Source organism: Semicossyphus pulcher, unplaced genomic scaffold, assembly GCF_022749685.1.
Source record: "Semicossyphus pulcher isolate SPU_LCO1_2020_fin unplaced genomic scaffold, fSemPul1.0.p SCAF_3, whole genome shotgun sequence".
NCBI lineage: Eukaryota > Metazoa > Chordata > Actinopteri > Labriformes > Labridae > Semicossyphus > Semicossyphus pulcher.
In genome coordinates, this window is record NW_027211704.1 from 15,163,030 (window position 1) to 15,184,617 (window position 21,588).

The window sequence follows — 21,588 nt, forward strand, 5'->3', positions numbered from 1 at the left end:
TATTAGTTTAGAAGCTATGCATATACAAGAGCCAAACATGACATGACATATGGGCAAGGATAATATGCGTAACCTACTGCATGACACAATTATATTGATAGCTATGGTGGCCACACGTTTAATTTTACGATGTTTTGTCTATTAGTGCTAAGTAAACAATTTAATGTAAAAGTATGAATAAATACAAATACCACCAACACTCCCACCAGAGAGCCCTTGCAGAATCACAGCCTGCCATGAGTGTGGGAATTAACTCTTTCCTATCCACTGTGTAGAGGACGTAGCCTATGCTCACAGCACATCTGTGTTGGTCCACCTTAAGACGGGCAAGAGGCAGTTTGTTGTGGGGAGAACAGGGGGAGGCCCTCAGTGGCACATGCCTGGCTCTTTAAGGCAGACTGGGGAAGTTAGAAATTGTTAAAGGTACATCCAATCAAATGTTAATCCTTACATCCTGCAATGAATTTTAATACTGATTCAAGTTATTTGTGTAAATGTGTCATTTAATACAAAATTCTGATATCAGTCCTGTGCTACAGAGTCAAAAATATCGTTATATAGTTGAATGAAGTGGAAAGTGTGCAAATAAGGTGCATTTACTAGCTTTTTCTAGAGATTTTAATTTTGATTATTTATTAGATTGCATAGTTATTGTAAACAAACCACGAAATTAAGAAAAAGAACTAAGAAGTGTGGTGTGAATTTAGTATTAAATAGAATGGCCTATAAAAAATAAATACATTCATTTATCTGAATATAGCCTACTTCTGTTCCTCTCCCTCCCATTTCCACTGCTAGATAATAAAAAAAATACTAGGTAAGAAACAATGACATAAAACAGACAATATTATCTCTAAATAGCCCAATACATCTCAGCCTAGAATATGAAACAATGATGTATCATTACAGGCTATGACATGTACATTTACCCGTGCCTGCAGGTCTTGTCTAAGTGTAATTTCACTTTCCATCACAGTTTTATAGAGCCACATAATAACGCTTGTGTTGGTCTCAGGATGGGACCTCTTGTTAACAGGACACCGCGGCAGGCCGTTGCCACACACAGCAGCAGTCTGCGGAGGAATCGCGCTGTTTTCGTGGCCTATACTTCCGTGATTTTATATCTCACTGGATAAACACAGTGGATTGTTGCATGTGTCGCTGTGTGGTGCAGGCTGTTATCATAAATCCCGCTCCGGATTCAGTTTGGATGAATCGATCTGTGTTTTCCTGAAGCTGAGAAACTTGTTTTACATCGAGTAGCCTTACTGGATCTCACCCTGAAACAAGCAGACGTCAGACCTCGCCTGCTCGCCGCTGCTGTTAAAATTTTATCGCAATCTAATCACAGCATTGTTTGCGGGATTACACTGCTACACGCGCTATGTAGCAAAGTTAATGGCATGCTGCTGGTAGCTGTTAGACGTTTATCGGCTTTTTACTTTTAAACACCGTGCCTTGGCGGAAAGGAAGAGGATTTCGTTTTATTTAAGGTAGCATGACAGGATTCAGAGTCATCGTGCTAGCTAGCTAACAAGCTAACGTTAGCACAATGGTTAGCTAACGTCATGTTACTGCAATAGAAAGACTGTTGATGTTTGGTATCGTTTGCTATAACCAAAATATGTAGCTTAGTTAGCATAGCTTACAGTAGACATACCATTTTAAGTCGACCGTGTAGAAAATATTTAGCGGTTGCTAGCCAGCCTACTATCCATATGGGCTATGACAACACAGTGCCATGCTAACATTGTGAAGCTAGTATGCTAACCACTAGCCGTAACGTAGACAGCACTATTATACAGTGAAACCAGTCAAACAAACAAATATTAAACATTCACCAGATATTTCTTTCAAAGTAGACTTAGAGCTATATTGGTGACTGTAATACTTAAGTGGCTAAGTTGATTGACGCGTAGCTCAGTCATTGTACTAAATGCACTTTGTCCTGTGGCTTTGCTGTTATTCCAATGATACCCTCTAACAAGGGAGGTTAAAATTGCATTATTTAGCTATCTGTGTCTAGCTCATGTATTTGCAGATGCTAATATTATTAATTTTAGGTGTCTGTGCCGTCAGTACACTCCGCTCTAAATATTAGCTTTTTCGGACTTGGTTAGATTCTCAAATGTTTGAAAATGTCTCCTCATCTCTCTAGGTCTATTGACGATGAATGAGCAGGAGAGTGGGGTGGTCTCCTTTGATGAATATGTGCGGCAGAAGGCCCGCACTGTGCCTCAACACAGGATGAAGGAGTTTCTAGAGTCTCTCTCCAAAGGCCCAGAGGTGCTGCAGGAGTTCAGCCAGCAGGGAGGGGCAGCCACCACCACCACAGACATGGTGTACCAGCAGCAGGGTGCCAACTGTATCTACACAGACAGCACGGAGGTGGCGGGCTCTCTCTTAGAGCTGGCTTGTCCGGTAAGAGCATGTCCCCTCTTTATTGTTATGGTTGTTTGTTGTTGAATGACTGATACACTTCACTATGCTGCACTTCATAAATACGTTTTATGGCAGGTACAGGTGACTTCGGCAGAGATTTCACCTCATCTGTCTGTGCATCAGGAGTCTGAACAGCAGCTTCAAGTGCAGGTTAGCTTACAGCCAGTGTCACTTTGCTGTTTAACAACATACAAGGTTTAAATTGCACAAGACATGTTGGTCTGGCAAGGCCCAGAAACCAAATCAACACTCACTGTCAAGACAAAAACGAATAAGAAGGCAGTCTGGTGTTTGAGTCAAAAGTGCATTGTCCATGCGTTGTAGATGGAGTTAGATAGCTACCACTAACTGTTGAGAAAAGGAGGTCAGGAAAGATCAGTGTAAATTATAAAGCAATCATTTTTATTAGATAATATGTTCATAGTCCAAGTGACACATTTTATATTAATATTTGTAGATAACTCAACTCTACAATTTTTGTGATAAATCAATAATACATGTACTATTCTTTCTTAAATGTGAGGTGCCTTATGACTCTATTGTGTAACACATTCACTTAGTACTTTATTAACCTCGCTGGTTGTTAAGAGACATGATCAGGATTAATCATTTTCCTTCTGCTGCTGCACTTGTGTATATCACTATGTGTGTCCTTACATTTGTAAACATGACCAAAGTCCATTATGGAAACTCCAAGGTAGACAACTAGTCTATAGTAGATTTTCATAGTTCTTTGACAAATGTAACTTTTTTTGAGGAGAACAAACTGTTTCTTTGGCATAATTCCACGATCCACTGTAGCATGGAGACAGCTCGACCTGCTCAGTGTTAACTTTTCATACTTTCTCTCTTTGCCAGGTTCAGATTCAGGAACAGCAGGGCCAAGCAGTTGGCCAGGTTCTTCAGGTGACCTCCCCCTCTCAGCAGGACCTTCAGGGAATCCAAGCAACCCATCTTGTCCAGCAGGGAGAGCTCACTGAAGAGCAGCAGCAGCAGGTACTGGCTGAGTGACACTGTCTATCATATCAAGTGCATCCATGTGTTATGGCTGCTTTGTGACTAAGTCGACTGTGTTCCACAGATTCAGGCGCAGCTGGTTGCAGCTGTAGCTGGAGGACAACAAATCCAGCTGTCCAGTGGCCAACAAATCCAGCATATTCAGTTGCCAGGGGGACAGCAAATTCAAATTCAGGCTGGCCAACAGATTCAGCTACAAGATGGCCAGCACATTCAACTACAGGATGGCCAGCAAATTCAACTGCAAGATGGCCAGCACATTCAGCTACAAGGGGGACAGCACATCCAGCTACAAGGGGGGCAACAAATTCAGCTACAAGGGGGCCAACAGATTCAACTGCCAGGGGGCCAGCAAATTCAGCTACAGGGTGGCCAACAAATTCAGCTACAAGGGGGCCAACAGATTCAATTACCAGGGGGCCAACAGATTCAACTACAAGGGGGCCAACAGATTCAACTACCAGGGGGCCAACAGATTCAGCTACCAGGGGGCCAACAGATTCAACTACAGGGTGGTCAACAGATCCAGATCCAGACCATAGAAGCCATGTCCCCTTCACAGCAGCAGGACTCTCCACGGGAGGCAGAGAGGAGATCCGCTGCTGTCTCAACTGTTCTCCAACCTGCCAAAAAGCGTAAGGTGGATGTCCCTGTAGCGGTGTCGTACGCTGTGACGCAGGGCCAGCAGGTGGCTACGGTTCTAGCCATCCCTCAGGGACAGCAGCAAAGCTATGTGTCCCTACGACCAGATTTGCTCACAGTCGACAGCGCTCAACTGTACAGCACTACAGGAACAATCACAGGTCCCACCGGTGAAACCTGGACCATCCCTGTGTACTCCACTCCACAGCAGCAGGGGGTAACTCACATTGCCATACCACAGGAGACGTATAACACTGTACAAGTCGCCACCACCAACGGTAAGGACAAACTGTCCCCCAGTTCTGCGTCAAGGTCTGCAGAGGTGCAGTCGACCACTGCAGGGACACAGGAGGAAATAGTGCAGACCCTGTTCCCAGCGCAGTTTATGAACGGGAACATCCACATCCCCGTGGCTGTGCAGACCGTAGGAGGGACTTACAATACTGCTCAGTCTGTTCACATATGGGACCCTAATCAACAGCATGGTCAAGGAGAGGAGGAGGGACACGAACAGCAGCTCCATCTGCAGGTTTGAAAACAGTTTAACTTACACTAGACCTTGATCAGCTGGAACTGATATTCTCCTGTGCTTTGTACCTTTTTTAAAGCTCAGTGTGTAAATAAAGTTGATCTTTCGGCTTTATATTGATGTTGATGAGAATAAAAAACTTTAGCCAATATATGTAATGATAGCAAATCTACAAGTTTAAAGCTGCTGATAGTGTTGAAAACTTTACAAACGTGTCTTGATGTTCGGTCTGATTTTGTTTGGATTTATCACAATTAGATTCCCTGGTATCTGTTTGATTTCTTTCAGTCTTTCCCAAAAGGACCAGAAAAAATTATTACAACTCAATTTTAATATTACCTGGATGAGTCTTTCATACTTGCTGACCTTTTTTCCCAGAAAACATGAACTTGACATTCTCATTTTGGTGTTTTGCAGGCTCAAATAGAGGCGGAGGCTAACGCTGAACCGCCTACAGAGATTCTGGTTCCTATCAGTCTTAAGCCGGAGGAAGGCCTGGAGGTGTGGCGCCTTTGGGCGAAACGGAAAAACGAAGAGCTAAACAAGCAGGAGAAGACAAAGCTTGCACCCATAGGACGTAAGTGAACTAATAATAATTTGAACACATACTTATTTTAGACATTTAGAAAACAACACTGATATGTATCATTATGTTTAGCTTCTTAAACAACTGGAAGCAATGAGATTTCAGTTTTGTTATAGTTTGTGATATGCTAGCTGCTAGCTTAGTGATTTGTCTTCTGCTTTAAACTGAGAAATAAACAAGTAAACTCTACAACGCCAACATAAACTTCTGCTCATACCTGTGTGGTGGTGTCCAGGCCGTCAGCCGCTGCGTTTTCAGGAAGACTTGGTGTCCAGTGCCGTTGCTGAGCTAAACCTGGCTCTTTCGCTGATGACGCAGGAGGCACGAGGATCCAACGAAGAACAGTTTGCATCCGATGTCCTGTATTATGTTTTCTTGTGTATACAAAAGGTTAGTGTCCTCATGAGAAATTTGTGAATGGTGCCAAAAAAAAGTGTTAAAACTTTACTTAACTTGAACATTTCTTCCTGTAGTATCTCTTTGAAAATGGACGTGTGGATGACATTTTCTCTGATCCATATTACACACGGTTTGGTGGGTGTTTACACAAAATCCTGGACGGTTGGAAACCCAGTGTACATCCTTTAGGTAAACAAGAATGAACATTTTGTTGTTTTAAAGTGTTTCAGCAGAAAAATACTTACTGTGGGTTTTCATCTTAGGATATATCATTCCAAGTCATGTGACTGAGGAGATGCTGTGGGAGTGTAAACAGCTCGGTGCACATTCACCAGCCACTTTGCTCACAACTTTAATGTACTTCAACACTAAGTGAGTAACCCCCTGTCTAATCTGTCTTGTGTAATGACACCAACATGTATTTGATATAAATTACTGTGTTGTAAAAATATATCTTTGTTGCAGGCATTTCCACCTGATTACACCTGAACAGCACATGAAAGTAGCTTTCTCAAAGGTCCTCAGACACACGAGGAAGAACCCCACCAACACCAAGGACAAAGCCACCAGTATCCGCCTTCTCAAAGTACAGGGTCAACACAGCGCAGGACAGAAAGGTGCTCCACACACTCCTCTGCCTAATGTTGAAGTCTTGTTGAGTCATGAAATTTGGACAGCAGACATTGCTGTTGCTGACCTGATGTGTGACGTCTGTTTCAGGACCTGATGAAATGTATGAAGAGCAGGCCGAAGATCCTGAGAATCCTCTTCGCTGCCCGATTAAACTCTACGACTTTTATCTCTTCAAATGGTGAGTGACTAGATCCTGTGCAACCACATCCTTCTTCGGTACGTACTCCATAAAAATCCTAATTCTCTTCTTTGTCTCCAGCCCTCAGAGCGTTAAAGGACGTAATGACGCGTACTACATGACACCAGAGCCTGTGGTCGCCCCCAACAGTCCGATGTGGTACTCACCTCAGCCCCTCACGACTCAGCAAGTGGAGCACATGCTGACCCGCATCATCGTGGTCCGAGAGATCCAGGAAATCATCAGCACTGGTCCGGACATGAGCTAAACTGAGAGGACTGACTGGACTCACTGACTGTTGACTATGCAGTATCCATCCTGCCTCTATTAACCTCAATGACCACCTCCTATCAAATGGAACCACTTCTGAAACAATCATCTCTCTGTGTATGACAACAGCGTTTTTTTCTCTTCTTACATTTTCTGTTTGCAGCTGATGGGATGTACTGTTCCTTCTCTTACTACCTTTGTAAGCCATTGCCTCTGTAACCTTTGAACTGGTATGTAAGGGGGACTTTGTGTCACCTCTGCTGGACAATGATGACCTGCTGGGCTGCTGCCTTCTGACCTCAGCAGAGGTATTAAAATTTCCTGTAAAAGTCAGTCTAATCAATATAATGAGAGGATATTTCACCCTCACTACCATTAACCACCTTACCTTACTTCCCTTCAAAGTCCCACTATGATACATCACATCTTACTGGACAATTGCAGGGACCACTGCTCACAGCTGTTTTTGTATACTGCATTTTGCATCATGTATGAATATGTTCAAAGCTGAAGAATTTGTGCCTGTTTTCCAAAATGACGTCATAATTTATGCTTGTGGATCTTTTGAGCGAGTTAAAACCTCCAGATATTCACAAGGTCAAGTGCTATAATCAGATCAGAAATTTTTTTCTCAGGTCTAAGCTACTTATTGAAACACCCATTGAGTATTTTTTGCCAACCTATTCCTGTATGTATGTACAGTCGGTTATTAAACAGGACATGCAGCTGGAAACATCTTTGTTTAGCTGACACCGTATTAATCCTTGTATCAAAAATTCAAATGAGACATAATGAGCACCGTGTTGACATTCAAAATAAGATTTAGTTGTGGGTCTTAAAGTAGGGCTGTGACGGTAACCGCGTGACGCCAACCGCGGGGTGGACCCAGTGACCAGTGCTTTTTTTAATGTTTATTTTCTTACATGCATATATGAGTGCATATGGCGTGAAATCCGACATGTAAACCCCTATAGTAGAGGCAATAGTTGATTGGTTGTCTTTCATAACAATTCAAGTGAAAACACACCAGATTCACATGTTAAACATTTGCCTGAGGGGTGTACTACGAAGCGAGATTAAAGGGTTATTCGGGTCTGTTGAGCCTAATGTCAGAGTTTTCTGTGTCACGACGCTGCCTCTCCTTTAACCTGGCTAGATCACCATGGCAACTTACTCTGCAAAGCTATCCTGTTCAGGACCAGGTTATGTTCAGAGTTATGGCTTCATATCAGCTGTAAAGCGCCGTCCTTTTATTAATTATTTCCTGACAATGTTCTCCACGGGTCATATAGTTCATCAGCTGAGATATGTGAATAGAAACTTTTGGAGCTGCAACGTTACACCTGTAACATACTGTAGACCTACTGTATGTGGCGCATCACGGAGCCAATGCATTCAGTTAGTCATGTTAAAGAAGACACAGCATCTAAGGAAACTGGATTACAGCGGCGCTGGCAGGCTGGGGTGAACCACAAAGGAGCGTTAGTGTTTCACCGCGGTTATAGAAATTCAGTCCCGTCGCAGCCCAACTTTAAACAAAAAAAAAAAGATGCTCAGTCCAACACTGCATTTTTTATTTTGTTTGCTGATTTGTAAAATGGTGCTGAATGAAAATGATGCGCATATTCGATAAATCAAATATATATTCAGCGCTGCAAGTTCCAACAAGTTCCTTTTGTTGTGTGAAGTACAGGAACTTTTTTGGGGGGTAAATCTTTGTCCCCAAAACTAAATTTATGCTAATTGTTTCACGAAAAGGCTCCTAGTCTTTTGGGGGAAAATTCCTGTTGTGGAAAATGCTATTGACAGAAATAGTTGAGACAGATTTTTAACTGATTTATTACTTAAAATAGTTGTGTAGCATTGCACAGTAATTTTACATACAGGTTCTTTTATGTTTCAGTCATGTGTCCTCTAAAGACTTAAATACACAGGGTACCCTCCCTCCCCATACCATGAACCAGAAGTGAAAAAAAATGCGATGCCTACTATATTTAGACATCAGATGGATTGCAAATAATTTAACCAGCAAAAGCCAAGAGCTGGGTACTTAGTCTTTTTTATCAGGAAGAAATAATTGCAGTTTTTTTAATGTCTGTGTGAAATATTTGGGCAGGGGGCAGGACACACTGATGTCAGCTTGGCTGGTTCTTGGCAGTGTCAGCTGTCGGGCGAGCAGATGAAGAGGAAGGTACCGGATCTTGCTCTGTTCCAGTCCAAGCTTTTCCAGCACACGTTCCGGTAATTTCTGAGCAACAAAGAAACAATGTTATTTTTATGGAAGATCTACATGGTAAATGTCAAACTGTACTGAGCTCTTGCAGACGTATCAGCCGTCCTGTCCCATTTGTATACCGGTATGTTTTCTACTACACTAGTTCAAAAACAATTTGTTCCTATTAGTCATTTTTTTTACCTTTTAATTATGCTTTAATACGATAACATACTCATGTGAAGTTGTACACATATATCACCTGGGGTGCAAGTCTGCTCCAGTGGGAATATTTGTGGTCACCAAGAATGGGGCACGTCAGAGCGTACGCCATGTGAACCCTTATCTGGTGCTTCACTCCTGTAGACACGAGAAAGCACACAAGTAAAACAGTGTCTGGTCTTCTTGAACAGAAGTTGAACCCACTGATTGGCAGTGATTTCTTCTTACCGGTAAAAGGCTCTAGCTCCACCAGGCTACAACCACTGCTGCTGTCTATGACTCTGTACTTGGTCACTGCAGGGTGCGCTTGCCGGTGGCCACGGACTTTGGTCACACCGTCGCCGGCATCATTCATTCTGAAAAGAGGACTTAAAGCCATCTGAAAAAAAAAAAAAGTAATGGGATTTGGGAAAACTTCAGTATGAACACTTCTCTCAGTTCAATTAAATCCTACAGCTTTAAAACCACAGAAGAAGAGGCACCTTGAAGTGTGGCTGAGAGCCTGTGACCTCTCTCTCTATGATGGGGATGTCAATCACCCCTTCAGACGGCACAGGAACACCGACTGTGATCACCCTGAGGAGGAAAATGACACATATCTTAATATTATTTGTAGCATATGGTCGAACAACAAACTTTAAATTCTATTATAACCCCTTTTATACCATTTCCATACTGTGTCTTACCAATACTTTCTCTGCACTTGGTTATTTCTGTGAAGGTTGAGTATGTGCTCCACGACTTCCTCCCTCCTGGCTAGCAGGAGAGCTCCGGATGTTTCCTTCTCCAGTCCAAGAGAGGGAAGCAGCTGAGAATCAGATTTGACCTTCATCCCATCCATCATTTTGGAGAGAACAGGAAGCACCGAGGAGATGGATGTGACACCAGAGTCCTCTGGGAGATAAAGACAATGTCATGCATTCAGATCCAGGTAACTCCAGCTTGATCTAACATTTCTCCAAATATAGTATGTCTGTTCTCACAGCACATTAGATTAATTAGAGTCCAACCAATATACCATCAGACCCATATTAGTATATCATCAGTATGGATACATACAGTATGTAGGAAGGTATTCAAAAATAATTTAGATTATTGTTAGAACTTTTTTTATCATCAATTAATCTGTAGAATTATCTTCTGGTTCATTAAATGTCAGTAAAAGTGAAAAAATGTTTGTCACAATCCCCCAGAGCCAAAGGTGGGGGCTTAAAACAAGACATTTGAAGAAATAATCTTGAGTTTAAGAACTTCTAGTGGCCTTTTAGTAAATAAAACATGCAGAAATGATGACATATTTGCACCTGAAACAGGAGAATTTGTGCTTCCTCCTCCACTTATTAATTAATCGACTATTCTAAACATATCACTAATATGCGTTTTGACAGAACCCCTGATCATTTGTATCAGAACTTTTACTGTACTTATAATAAATAAGTGTAAATCACTCATTTTAACTCCTGGGCCAGCTTCTGTTGTTTTACCTCGGACTGGGACTCCGTAGGGTTTGTTGATAATAACAACATCTTCATTCTGGTACAGCACGCTCCTGTGGAGGTGTTTGGCCAGCACGTTGGGATGAACGTTTTGCAGTTGCAGACTGAACCGTTTTAGCTCCGTCACTCTTTTCTGCTGACCGGACACCGGAGGCTCAGTCGCAGCCGGCTTTGCTTTCTCCTTCTGGACCTTCCGTGCCAAGTCGATCGCTCTCAGCCGGGGTTTCTCTCCTGTGTCAGAGCCTGGGTCGGGTTTTGCGGCGGTTGTCTGGCTGCGGCTGAGGAACGGCGCTGCCTCCGGACACCAGCGGCAGATTGCCCGTGGTTTGACCCGAGAGAAAACGATGCTCAGGCCGGATTTCCAGTCTTTACAGGCTATTCTTGTACAGTTGTTCATTTTCGAGTGTAGCTAACAGGTTCACATCACCTCTTGGAAACAAACATCAACTCCAGAGGACACATGTCTGTCGTTGAACTACTTCCGGGCCGCACCTTTCAGAATATAAGCATGCAAATTTAATTTACCATGCAATTAAAAAAGCAAGACGATCATTACAGACACCAATACTTGTAGCTTTAGTCATTTATAACAGTAGTTTTGGTTCAACATTCACTTGTTAGATCCTTTTGGACTCATGTTCATAAAGATGGGAAAACATGTGTGGCAAGAAAGAAGAGGATTTTCTTTTGCCGCAACAGTTTCCGGTGTTGGTATGTCGTAATTTCCGTTTTCTGATAATAGGTATGCTCGTTTTATATTCCCGACTCCCCCCGGTGTGTTGAAGCCACTGAACGCAATGGTTATTTTTACACACCGCCTACCTGGTAGATAATGAGATATATTACAAGTCTATTGTTGTTACTCCAAATAGCCCCGTGGTTGCTAGCGTTTGAATATACAGGTTATCTCTGAAAATGTAACTATTTTTTGGCGTCAAGGTCTCTAAAAGGTCTTGCTCATGCTGTGCTCGAGCAGACACACGTCACATATGACTTCTTGGCTTTATTAAAGCAGGAACAGAGGGAGCTGAAAAGAAGACAACCAAGAATACAAGCGTATTTTGCAGACATGAAGATCACAGACAGCGCTTTACGAAGTTTCAGGGTTGCGAGGACATATGGAGAAAATTCACTGAAAGTCAACTGTGTGGATTTTAGCCCTAATGGGGAAAATGCAATATCCAGCAGCGACGACGACTGCATTGTGTTATATGACATCCGGGACGGAAAGTAAGAGGCCAATGTTATTACGGTATTTTATAAAATAAAAATATGACTAAATTCTAATTGGAATGCATTTATGCCTAGATTATATAAAACCCTTAATTAATTTTCACATATAAACTGTTATTTTGAATGAAAGTGTGCAGACTTTGGCAGTGCAGCATCTTCACTGTGATTCATCAGCTGATCAAATGATTGACAGGTTTTAATATTCTGTCCTGTCTCAGACCTAAGAGGACCCTCTACAGCAAGAAGTACGGAGTAGACCTCATCCGCTACACACATGGAGACACAGACACAGTGGTCTACAGCTCCAACAAACTGGATGGTAATTACTGATCTCTTACAGTCAGCCGTTGGCACAAAGCACCAAGCAAGATATGAAATACTATTTAAATAGATGTGAAACTAAAATATGAGTTTGTGTCTTATAGATACCATCCGACATCTGTCACTCACTGACAATAAGTTCATCAGGTATTTCCCAGGTCACACTGCGAGGTGAGTAAAAGAGACCACCTTTTTAAGACTGGTTGCCCTGTAATCCGATCAAACAAAGAAGCCATAACTTTCTGACTTATTAAATTATAGTGGTCACAAACCATCTTTGAAGTCATGAACATATTCAGATCTGTCTTTTACCTATACCCTGCTTCACACTAATATGCTTATAAAAATACATAAAAGGTTCACAATTATCAAAGAAAGCTGTATTTTTTCTATATATGTTTTGTTCTTTTCAAGCTTTAATTTGAACGTGTTATTTTTTTCAGAGTTATTGCTCTCTCCATGTCACCAGTGGATGATACGTTTATCTCAGGCTCGTTAGATAAGACGATCAGAATCTGGGACCTGCGCTCGTCAAACTGTCAGGTGAGCAGTCTGTGAACAGGCTGGAAAATGACACTTCCTCTGTCCTCTGTGTGCAGTTACTCAAATGTGTAATTACAGCTACAACTGTGAGCGCTTTAGGCTTCCCAGATCACTGCACATCAAGATACTGTTTATCAGAAGCCAACCAATGCAAAGACGTTAGGCTGCAAACAAAGACTCAGTGGAAAGAGAGAGACTTTAACATGAGCAACGTCTAAGAGAAATGAATGAAGAAGGCTGAAATATGGTCGGAAAATGGTGGCGTGTCTCTATTAAAATCAAGACTTCTGTTTTCTGTGGATGTGTGTGTGTGTGTGTGTGTGTGTGTGTGTGTGTGTGTTTCAGGGTATGACTAATCCACTGGGGAAACCTGTGTGCTCCTTTGACCCTGATGGTCTGATATTTGCTGCTGGTGTGGAATCACAGGCCCTTAAATTGTACGACCTTCGTGCTTTTGACAAGGTAAAATGCAAATTTAGTGTGTGTGTGGTTTGCATCTGCTTTATTGTTTTCCAGGTAATACTGTATTTATAACACATTTACTCTTTGTGTAAAAAGGGTCCCTTTGCCTCCTTTGAGACGAGGTTTAATCGTGTCTGTGACTGGACTGGACTCAAATTCAGCAACGACGGGAAACAGATTCTCATTTCCACCAATGGAGGGATGATTCGCGTCCTGAATGCCTTCAATGGATCTGTGCTGCACACTTTCTCTGTAAGAGACAAACTGAGTTACATAGCCACAAACCTGCTGAACACATCTGTCTGTAAGTTCATAGAATTACCTGAAGGTGTTTCCTCTCTCTACTCATTTTAAGGGCTACAACAACAGTAAAGGCATCTCCCTGGAGGCCTGCTTCACTCCTGACTCGCAGTTCGTCATGATTGGTAAGCCTCGACACCTTAGTTTATATTTGCGTCTTCTTCCTGTAGGATTTCTGTTAAATGTGTCTTGCTGTGCAGGCTCAGAGGACGGGAGAGTCCACGTTTGGAGCACTGAGAGCGGGATGAAGGTGGCTGTGCTGGACGGGAAACACCCAGGACCCATCAACACTCTGCAGTTTAACCCCAGATTCATGACGTTTGCCAGCGCCTGCACTCACATGGTGAGTTATAACACATCACATCATCTCTCATGACCAGCAGCTGCTCAGTTGTAAATTCTTTATTTCTTCTCTTCACAGAAATTTTGGCTTCCGTGCGTTGAAGACCTTTAGAGGGACACGGCCAAAGTGAGTTGCTGTAAAATACATTACGCAGAGACGCTGGAAACCTGAATGTGTTGGACTGAGACTGATTTTAAAAAACATGTTTTATACTTTTTGTGAAACTTTTTACCTCCAGTGTTTTAGAACTTTTAAAGGGTTAGATGCAGCTGTGACAAAATCCCTCATACCTCTTTTTTTAAAATAATATTGTTTTGGCCTTTTTTGCCTTTATTTAGGGGACAGTGGATAGTGTTGGAAACAGGGGAAGAGAGAAGGGGGGATGACACGCGGCAAAGGGCCGAGGGTGGGAGTGGAACATTGAGGACTATAGCTTATATGGGCTGCCGTTTCAACCACTGAGTTGCCTCATAAATCCCACATACCTCCTGTTAACCAAGCTAGTTGGGTACATTTTATTCTGTTGATATTTTATACTAAATAATAACTGTTTTACGGTTTTAACAATTAATAATAAACTGTTTTGTACAAAAAAAAGGTATTGATGTTTTCCTTATTTTTCTTAGGCATCTGATAAATCTTGATATACAGTATTAGGACTCTAACTAATGATAACCTGACCTCTACTGTATTTCTAAAACATGAGTATCGCAGTGTCCTTAAGCTTGTCCATCAAACGATCCAAAACCCAAATATTGAGTATTTATGTATATAATGTTTATATTAGATATTTACTGGGCTGTCGCCTCACAGCTAGAAAAGCCCTAGTTCGGACGTAGGGGACCTTTCTGTGTGGAGTTTGCATGATTTCCCTGATAATGAGTGGGTTCCCTCTGGGTACTCTACCCGGCTTCCTCCCACAGTCCAAACACATGCTCGTTGGGTTTAATAGTGACTCTAAAATCGACTGTAGGTGTGAGCGTGAAAGGTTGTCTGTCTTTGTGTGTCAGCACTGTGATTGACTGGCCTTTAGTCCAGGGTGTACCCCGCCTCTTGCCCAATGACATTTGGCTCCAGCTCCCCTGTGACACTGAACAGGATAAGTGGTATAGAAAATGGATCAATGGATATTTACTGTAAAAGAAAAGCCCCAAATTTTCAAAAATTACAAGGTATAAGGAGTTAAAAATCTGTAATCTTTGTATAAAACATTTTTCCATCAAAGTAGTTGTTAATTATATTTGATAATTGACTCGTAGATAAACTATATCAGCTGTATATCACCAACAAGGAGCACAATTTCTCCAATATAAAAAAAAAAGGAACCACATGTTGCCTGCTGTATATGAACTACAACATTAAACATATGAAAGTTTTATACATGTGTCTTTTTAATATAATTATCAGATAACTGTGTTGTTTCTCACAACAATGACATCACACTTACACAATATCACTGACCAAACAGTCATACACTAACCTGTGTAAACACATGCAGGTGTGAGAGAAGATCAGACAGTTGAAATCAATTTGATGAATGGGTGTTTTTCTTTTCTTTTTTTGTTCACATAAAGTGTGTGTTCCTGAAGTAGAAGAGGGGGGAGGAGGGCTCTGTTCAATAATGTATAGATGCTTGGGTTGTGTACTCACCACATAGTGAATAATGGATGATCCCATCACAGGTAACCTCACAGGTACACACTTATCTTTCTCTCACCTACCTGCGTGTGTATCAGAGGCGTGTGGGAGGAGGGGCTGAGGGAGAAGGGGCGATAGTTAAAACATTTGGCACTCACATTTTTATCAACTTAATTCTCTTTGTACCCTCCTCCTTCCTGTTTGTTGTTGTGCTGTTCTGTGTGTGTGTTTGTGTTTTGTCTGTGGCCTGCAGTAGATCCATTAGTTCGGCCTGTCCATGAGTCAGCTCCTCGAGTGTACGCACAAGTAATATACTATAAAAGCTGTAAATATGTTTCTATAATGAACCTCACATTCACATATTTTCATAACATGCAGATTTAAATATTTTCTGGCCTTTTTATTAACTATTTAATGTAACTTTACTGCTTTAAAATGCTCAAAGTACTGACTATAAGTCCATGAAACCCCTCATTCTTGATCATTTAAGTATCTCTGAAATGAAGCTCAGATTCGGTCTCGGTGTCACATTTCTGTGACCAGCTGGCTGGAATTTGAGATCATGCCTGATCTGATCGGCCGCTCTGTGTGAATGAGCTATAAAATGTCGCTACATGCGACAGCATCTGAAAACACTGTCCTGACCACTGATGTCATGACTGGTGGACCTGTGCTCACACGCAGTACAGTAATGGACAGGACAGTGTGTGACCTGGGAGAGGCTCCCCCGCAGAGACTTTTAAAGTCATCGATACGCAGAGAGTTTTAGATCAGTGGTCAGGGTGGCATATCCACTGACAGGCACGTTATTACTCATCAGCCACAGTTCCGCAGATTGTATTTCAAGTGTTAGGAATCTCCCGAGTCACCCTCCAGGCGTTTATGTCAGTGGTGCGCGTGGGTCCATCTGTCTGCCATCAGTGTAGAGGCAGCATACCTGCTGAGCGAGACGAGCGAGGACACTCAGACCTGGACCTGGTCCTGCTAGCACGAGAGGAGGGTAAAGATGTCACACCAAACTGGAATAAACGGTGAGCTCGTTTTTTTAAAGGAAAACTCTGTAAACTTTGTTAATGCAGTGTGTTGGTGTTTCCTGTTTAGGCTCCTTTTTACAATCTCTTCTAGCTTTTGAGCTGTTCCATCATTTATTTTCACAGTTTCACACATTATGACCTCTGATATCCTCAAAGAAAAAAGTGCTTTGAAGATAAAATGGTTTCTTTTATGTCACTGACTTGATTCACCTGTTGTATATATATATAAATGATGGTGCATTTTGAAGGCTACACATTATTAGAATTTCCTGTATATGACTGATTCCTTGTTAAAACGTCTCTCCTCCATGTTGTGACCCCAGTAATCATGTTATTTAGCACCTACAGGCATTTATGGCGAGTTTAACAGCTACGTATGTAAATGTGTGTTATGGCATTTGGTAATCGGAGCGTGGGGGGACGGGTTGGCAGAAGCGTACCTCTCTCACCTTTCTCACCTGATCTTACATCATTTATGAGATGCTGTGTTTGGTAACCATGGCGAGGGAAAGGGAGGGGTGTTATTGATAGTTTTCGGCAACAAATGAGCAGCAATTGGGGAAAGGACATATTTGTTTTATACCTCAGAGATTAATTTCCTCCGTGGATCTTTGGTACACACGTCCTCAGTGTGAGTCACTTTGTGATGGCGTGACGATCTGGCAGTGGATCAAATTTTCTCTCTGAAGTGGAGTCTCAGGTTCTTACTTACCTAACTCTGTCTCACCCGCTCTCAACCCCCCATCCTCAGTTTTGACTCGTCTGTTATATCCTGTTACTTTAGCAACATCTGAGCTGAAAGAGTTCCTGGCCCGAGCAAGGGGAGGTGCCATCAGAATCATGAAGATTGTCATCACAAATGGTAAACATAAAGCGTGTCTTGTGTTTGACACAAGTTAACTTGTTTTAAATCTACAGATGAGTTTTCTGATAGGTGTTTTTTTCTGCAGAGGAGTTGGTGTTAGACTCGTACAGAGAGCCATCACAGAGCTGGGACAAGGACTACGATCACTTCCTGCTTCCTCTGCTCACGCCTCAGGAACCCTGCTACATCCTCTCCCGCCTGGACTCCCAGAATGCACAGGGATACGAGTGGATCTTCATCGCCTGGTCACCTGACCAATCACCGGTATGTCTGGAGAAGCTGATCGACATGTTGTCACTGATCGGACACACTTTCTAATGTAGTCTTCTGTAGTCTGCAGACAAAATTTGTATATAGCAAAAACTAAACTTCCGAAAACTGTGTGAAAATAAACTCTGTTAACCTACCCTCAAATTTTTAAGTTATTTTTTATGTACAGGAAAAAAGAAAATGTAAACACAGATTTAGATTGTAATTATCATTTTTCTCAAACTGTGGCAGAAACCACAATTGCACAAAATGTTTTTAAATTATGTTTATTTACCTTTAACACATCCAACAGTATGTGTCCTTTAGTTACATAAGACAATCCTTCAATAAAACAGATCAGAAACTAAATAAAACCTCAACTAAAGCAAAGCACTTTAAATAGAAAAGCAACGGTAGCTACGGTAGGAGTATACAGTCATGTTTTAAGACATTAAAGTACAATGCTTTTATTAGCACTCGTATAACAGTTCAGATGACTTGCTAACAAAGTGTTACAATTCTTAAAATTATAGTATCTACTCCTTGTCTCTTATTGAAAAACTCAGAATGTTTGAATATTGTTAAATTCACAAAACCTCTGGACACAAGGTGTCTCTTACTTCAATGTAAAGTCCACTCTTTGATCAAAACTAACTCAGAAAGTCACAAAGTCAGCTTGTAAAATAAAGTCAACTCAACCCACATAAAAACTTTACCAAAATAAAATTTTATGACTATAGAAATGAAAAGTCATCCATTCCAAATCAATAGAAATCAAGGTCAATGTCTTCTGTTGTGGCACCCGTTAGGTGAGGCAGAAGATGGTGTATGCAGCCACCCGGGCGACACTGAAGAAAGAGTTTGGAGGAGGTCACATCAAAGATGAAATGTTCGGCACAGTCGAGGTTAGTAAAATCCCTTCAGCAAGAAAAACTAATGAGTGGATCTTCAGCTGTATGTGGTTCAGTAGCATCCTGTGTGTGTGTGTGTGTCTGTTTGCAGGATGACGTGAGCTTCCAGGGATACCTGCGACACATGTCCTCCTGCTGCTCGCCGGCTCCGCTCACAGCAGCCGAGCAGGAGCTACAACGAATCAGAGTCACAGAGGTAAAGTCTGAACACTACACTGTCTGCATATGACATAAAATACATTAATGTTTTCTACATTACTATGCTAACCCTGTATGCTTCTGCTCTATTCCTGCAGGATAAAGTCGTATGGGTAGGTAGATTTCCTTCATTACACAAATCTAACTATGTGTGCATGAGGAGGAGAGAGGAGAACAGATTTAAAGCTGTTATTATATGTCACAGGATGAACGTAGACGAATTGGGACTCCAACAGCACGAGCGAGGGTTTGTTACCTTCCTTGCATTTTTTCGACTCACTGCAGTTCATTCAATTGTATGTGTTTGAACACTGAGTTTCCTTTCCTTTCACCCTGCAGGTTACAATGGAGTTTGGTTTAGACAAAAGGGCACAGACTCTTCAAGGTCTTGCTTTCCCGCTACAAGAAGAGGCCAAACGAGCTCTGCAGCAACTCAAGCAGAGACGCATAAACTACATACAGCTGGTGAGCCTGGACACACAACCTTTATATCTAACAACACAGAGGGCAACATGGAGCTTGATGTCTGTAAACAGAAACAAGCTGTCACCCTTTACTTCTGAAATAAACTGTGTCAGTAAAAATGAGCTGTGCAGGACTTGACCCCTGGACAAAGCTTATTATATGTGCATTGTGTTGCAGAGGCTGGACGTAGAGAGAGAGACCATAGAGCTGGTTCACACCAAACCTACAGAGACCCGAGAGCTCCCTTACAGGATTCCTACAGATTCACCGAGATACCACTTCTTCGTCTTCAAACACTCCCACCAGGGTCAGCTGCAGGAGGCGCTGGGTCAGTGCTCAGTCTCACTGGACTTCCATTTATTTTCTTTCTGTTTAAGAGACTAGAGGGAGGAATGTGGTGTTCATTAGTCCTAAAAATCTCCTGTGACATCATCTCCTCGTGAGCAGACACCGTGCAGGGTTCCCACCTCAAGCATAAGGCCACACTAATCAGTATTTTTAATGTGCATGTACAAGGTGAAAGCGGTTACTCTCAGTGACAAACCAATAGAAATGTATTCTCGGCCCTGCAGTTCCCTCGGCTCTATGAAGCGGTTTTGCACCTTTCAGCCCTTCGTTTTGGTATAATGGTCCATAGTTTTACTTTTTCGGTTCACTCTCACTGCTCTCATCAACCTCATTTTCAACAGCAGTCCTGAAATGCATCTAATCAGCACAAAAAAAGGAAAAAAAATTGCCTTTGCAAGTGAACATAATGAAGCATTTAGGAGCTAAATTGCCAGATATTTCCTCTAGGAGTTGGTGCAGACCAAAACAGAGCTATAAATTGAGCGAATATTGGACTCTAAATGATTAAATAACGTTGCTCCAGATCTGAAGTGTGTCTGGATAGACGCCTGGATTTCCACTATTTTAGTTACAATACTTCAAGCTTGTTCCACTGACATAAAATGGTTAAAAAATAATGCATTGCAGCTTTACTCATTGGCCAAGGAGCCGAATAAATGTCACTAACAGACTGGGCACAAAACAGTGGCTGTTGACTAGTTATCAAAACGCTTACTTCTCCTATTTAATTAAGGTCAAGTGAAAGCACCTCTGCTTGAGTATTGGATGTTGTAGTTTCCAGTCCACCCCTGGTGTAGTGAGTTTAAAGAAGGTAGGAGGAATGGTGAACTTTTTGTGTCATAGTCCAAAGAGCTTTGCCAACATAAATGATTGGATAGTCAGGGAGTATGTATGAGCTGCTTGACTGATGACTTTATATCTCCCCCAGTGTTCATATATTCGATGCCCGGGTACACCTGTAGTATCAAGGAGCGGATGCTGTACTCCAGCTGTAAGAACAGACTACTGGATGAGGTGGAGAGAGACTACCAGCTGGAGGTCACCAAAAAGGTAAAGGACTAATAAAAAAGCAAACAAATTCAATCCGTTACAAACGTAAATAGTAATCATTATAATATCCCATAAAGTGACCTAAGAATGGTGTTTGTGTGTGTCTGTGTGTGTGTAGATGGAGATAGACAGCGGCGACGGCCTGACAGAAGACTTCCTGTACGAGGAGGTCCACCCGATGGAGCACACCTTGAAGCAGGCCTTCACCAAGCCCCGCGGACCAGGGGGGAAGAGGGGCAACAAACGCCTCATTAAGGGTGCAGGAGAGAACGGGGAAGAGAGTTAGATTCTATACACACACATTCACACACATACACACACATACTAGACGCAAGCACACAAGAAAACCAACATGATATCTATGAATTGACTTGTTATTTGACTGTTTAGCCTCTAGCCACTTCTTCTTCTTAGTTCCGGACATTTCACACTGAAAACAGGACAAAATAAATCCACCATAAAGCAGAATTCATATATATTTTCCTGTGATGTAAGATGTAAACATGTAAGTGAAAGCTGAAATGAATTAAAAATAGAGTTATGAAACTGTTCTGCCAAACAACAATGTTAATACTTTGTGTCTAACCAGGTTGATTGGCTGATATGTGGACACATCTTTTTAATTGTACATGAAAGCATGTTAAAGTCATTTTAAAGTTATACAACTCAAACTGTAGTGACAAAATAAGATAAGACAATTGACACCACTCTCATCTCTGTATGTTAAATATTAGGCTGTATCCAGCACGCGGTTAGCCTAGCTTAGCATAAAAACTGAAAACAGGGGGAAACAGCTAGCCTGGTTCTTTCCAAAGATATATAAATCAACTCTTAATTCTGCTCATTTACAGTTTATGCTTAATACCTTTAATTCGTACAAAGATGCCGGGATAGTTATCGTACAGGAGCAGTGGACTTAATGCTGTGACTAAATTCACATCACTATGTGTACTTTCTTCAAAGATACTCTTGAGTGAATTAGCAGCAGTGTAAGACGTTTCT

The 21,588-nt window shown here is 41.8% G+C and overlaps 4 protein-coding genes across 6 annotated transcripts; 3 read left to right on the forward strand and 1 right to left on the reverse strand.

The window, feature by feature from the left end:
• Nucleotides 1-1,109: 1,109 nt before the first annotated feature.
• Nucleotides 1,110-7,429, forward strand: LOC138605692 (transcriptional regulator QRICH1-like). Of its 2 annotated transcripts, XM_069678094.1 has the most exons (12): nt 1,110-1,493; nt 2,159-2,421; nt 2,518-2,592; nt 3,301-3,438; nt 3,524-4,630; nt 5,048-5,207; nt 5,452-5,606; nt 5,690-5,804; nt 5,879-5,987; nt 6,081-6,232; nt 6,336-6,426; nt 6,508-7,429. In XM_069678094.1, the coding sequence occupies exons 2-12, from the start codon at nt 2,170-2,172 to the stop codon at nt 6,692-6,694; spliced, it is 2,541 nt and encodes an 846-aa protein (XP_069534195.1). In that variant the 5' UTR covers nt 1,110-1,493; nt 2,159-2,169; the 3' UTR covers nt 6,695-7,429. The 2 variants fall into 2 exon arrangements, with proteins under 2 accessions (XP_069534195.1, XP_069534196.1); XM_069678095.1 differs by lacking the exon at nt 2,518-2,592.
• Nucleotides 7,430-8,544: 1,115 nt separating this feature from the next.
• On the reverse strand, nt 8,545-11,117 carry LOC138606165 (pseudouridylate synthase RPUSD4, mitochondrial-like). Its single transcript, XM_069678630.1, has 6 exons — nt 10,615-11,117; nt 9,817-10,024; nt 9,613-9,706; nt 9,359-9,509; nt 9,171-9,268; nt 8,545-8,944 (listed from the first exon to the last, which is right to left on the reverse strand). The coding sequence occupies exons 1-6, from the start codon at nt 11,021-11,023 to the stop codon at nt 8,747-8,749; spliced, it is 1,158 nt and encodes a 385-aa protein (XP_069534731.1). The 5' UTR covers nt 11,024-11,117; the 3' UTR covers nt 8,545-8,746.
• A 397-nt stretch (nt 11,118-11,514) lies between these two features.
• Nucleotides 11,515-14,425, forward strand: LOC138605600 (WD repeat-containing protein 82-like). The gene is made up of 9 exons (XM_069677968.1): nt 11,515-11,856; nt 12,078-12,178; nt 12,285-12,351; nt 12,624-12,723; nt 13,069-13,185; nt 13,282-13,437; nt 13,541-13,610; nt 13,686-13,828; nt 13,907-14,425. The coding sequence occupies exons 1-9, from the start codon at nt 11,696-11,698 to the stop codon at nt 13,937-13,939; spliced, it is 948 nt and encodes a 315-aa protein (XP_069534069.1). The 5' UTR covers nt 11,515-11,695; the 3' UTR covers nt 13,940-14,425.
• Nucleotides 14,426-16,472: 2,047 nt separating this feature from the next.
• On the forward strand, nt 16,473-20,984 carry LOC138605599 (twinfilin-2-like). Of its 2 annotated transcripts, none has more exons than XM_069677965.1 (9): nt 16,473-16,497; nt 17,285-17,362; nt 17,451-17,629; nt 18,424-18,519; nt 18,617-18,742; nt 19,063-19,188; nt 19,366-19,516; nt 20,465-20,586; nt 20,705-20,984. In XM_069677965.1, exons 1-9 carry the CDS (start codon nt 16,473-16,475, stop codon nt 20,870-20,872), a joined length of 1,071 nt encoding a protein of 356 aa, XP_069534066.1. In that variant the 3' UTR covers nt 20,873-20,984. The 2 variants fall into 2 exon arrangements, with proteins under 2 accessions (XP_069534066.1, XP_069534067.1); XM_069677966.1 differs by having other exon boundaries at nt 18,617-18,721.
• Nucleotides 20,985-21,588: the final 604 nt, after the last annotated feature.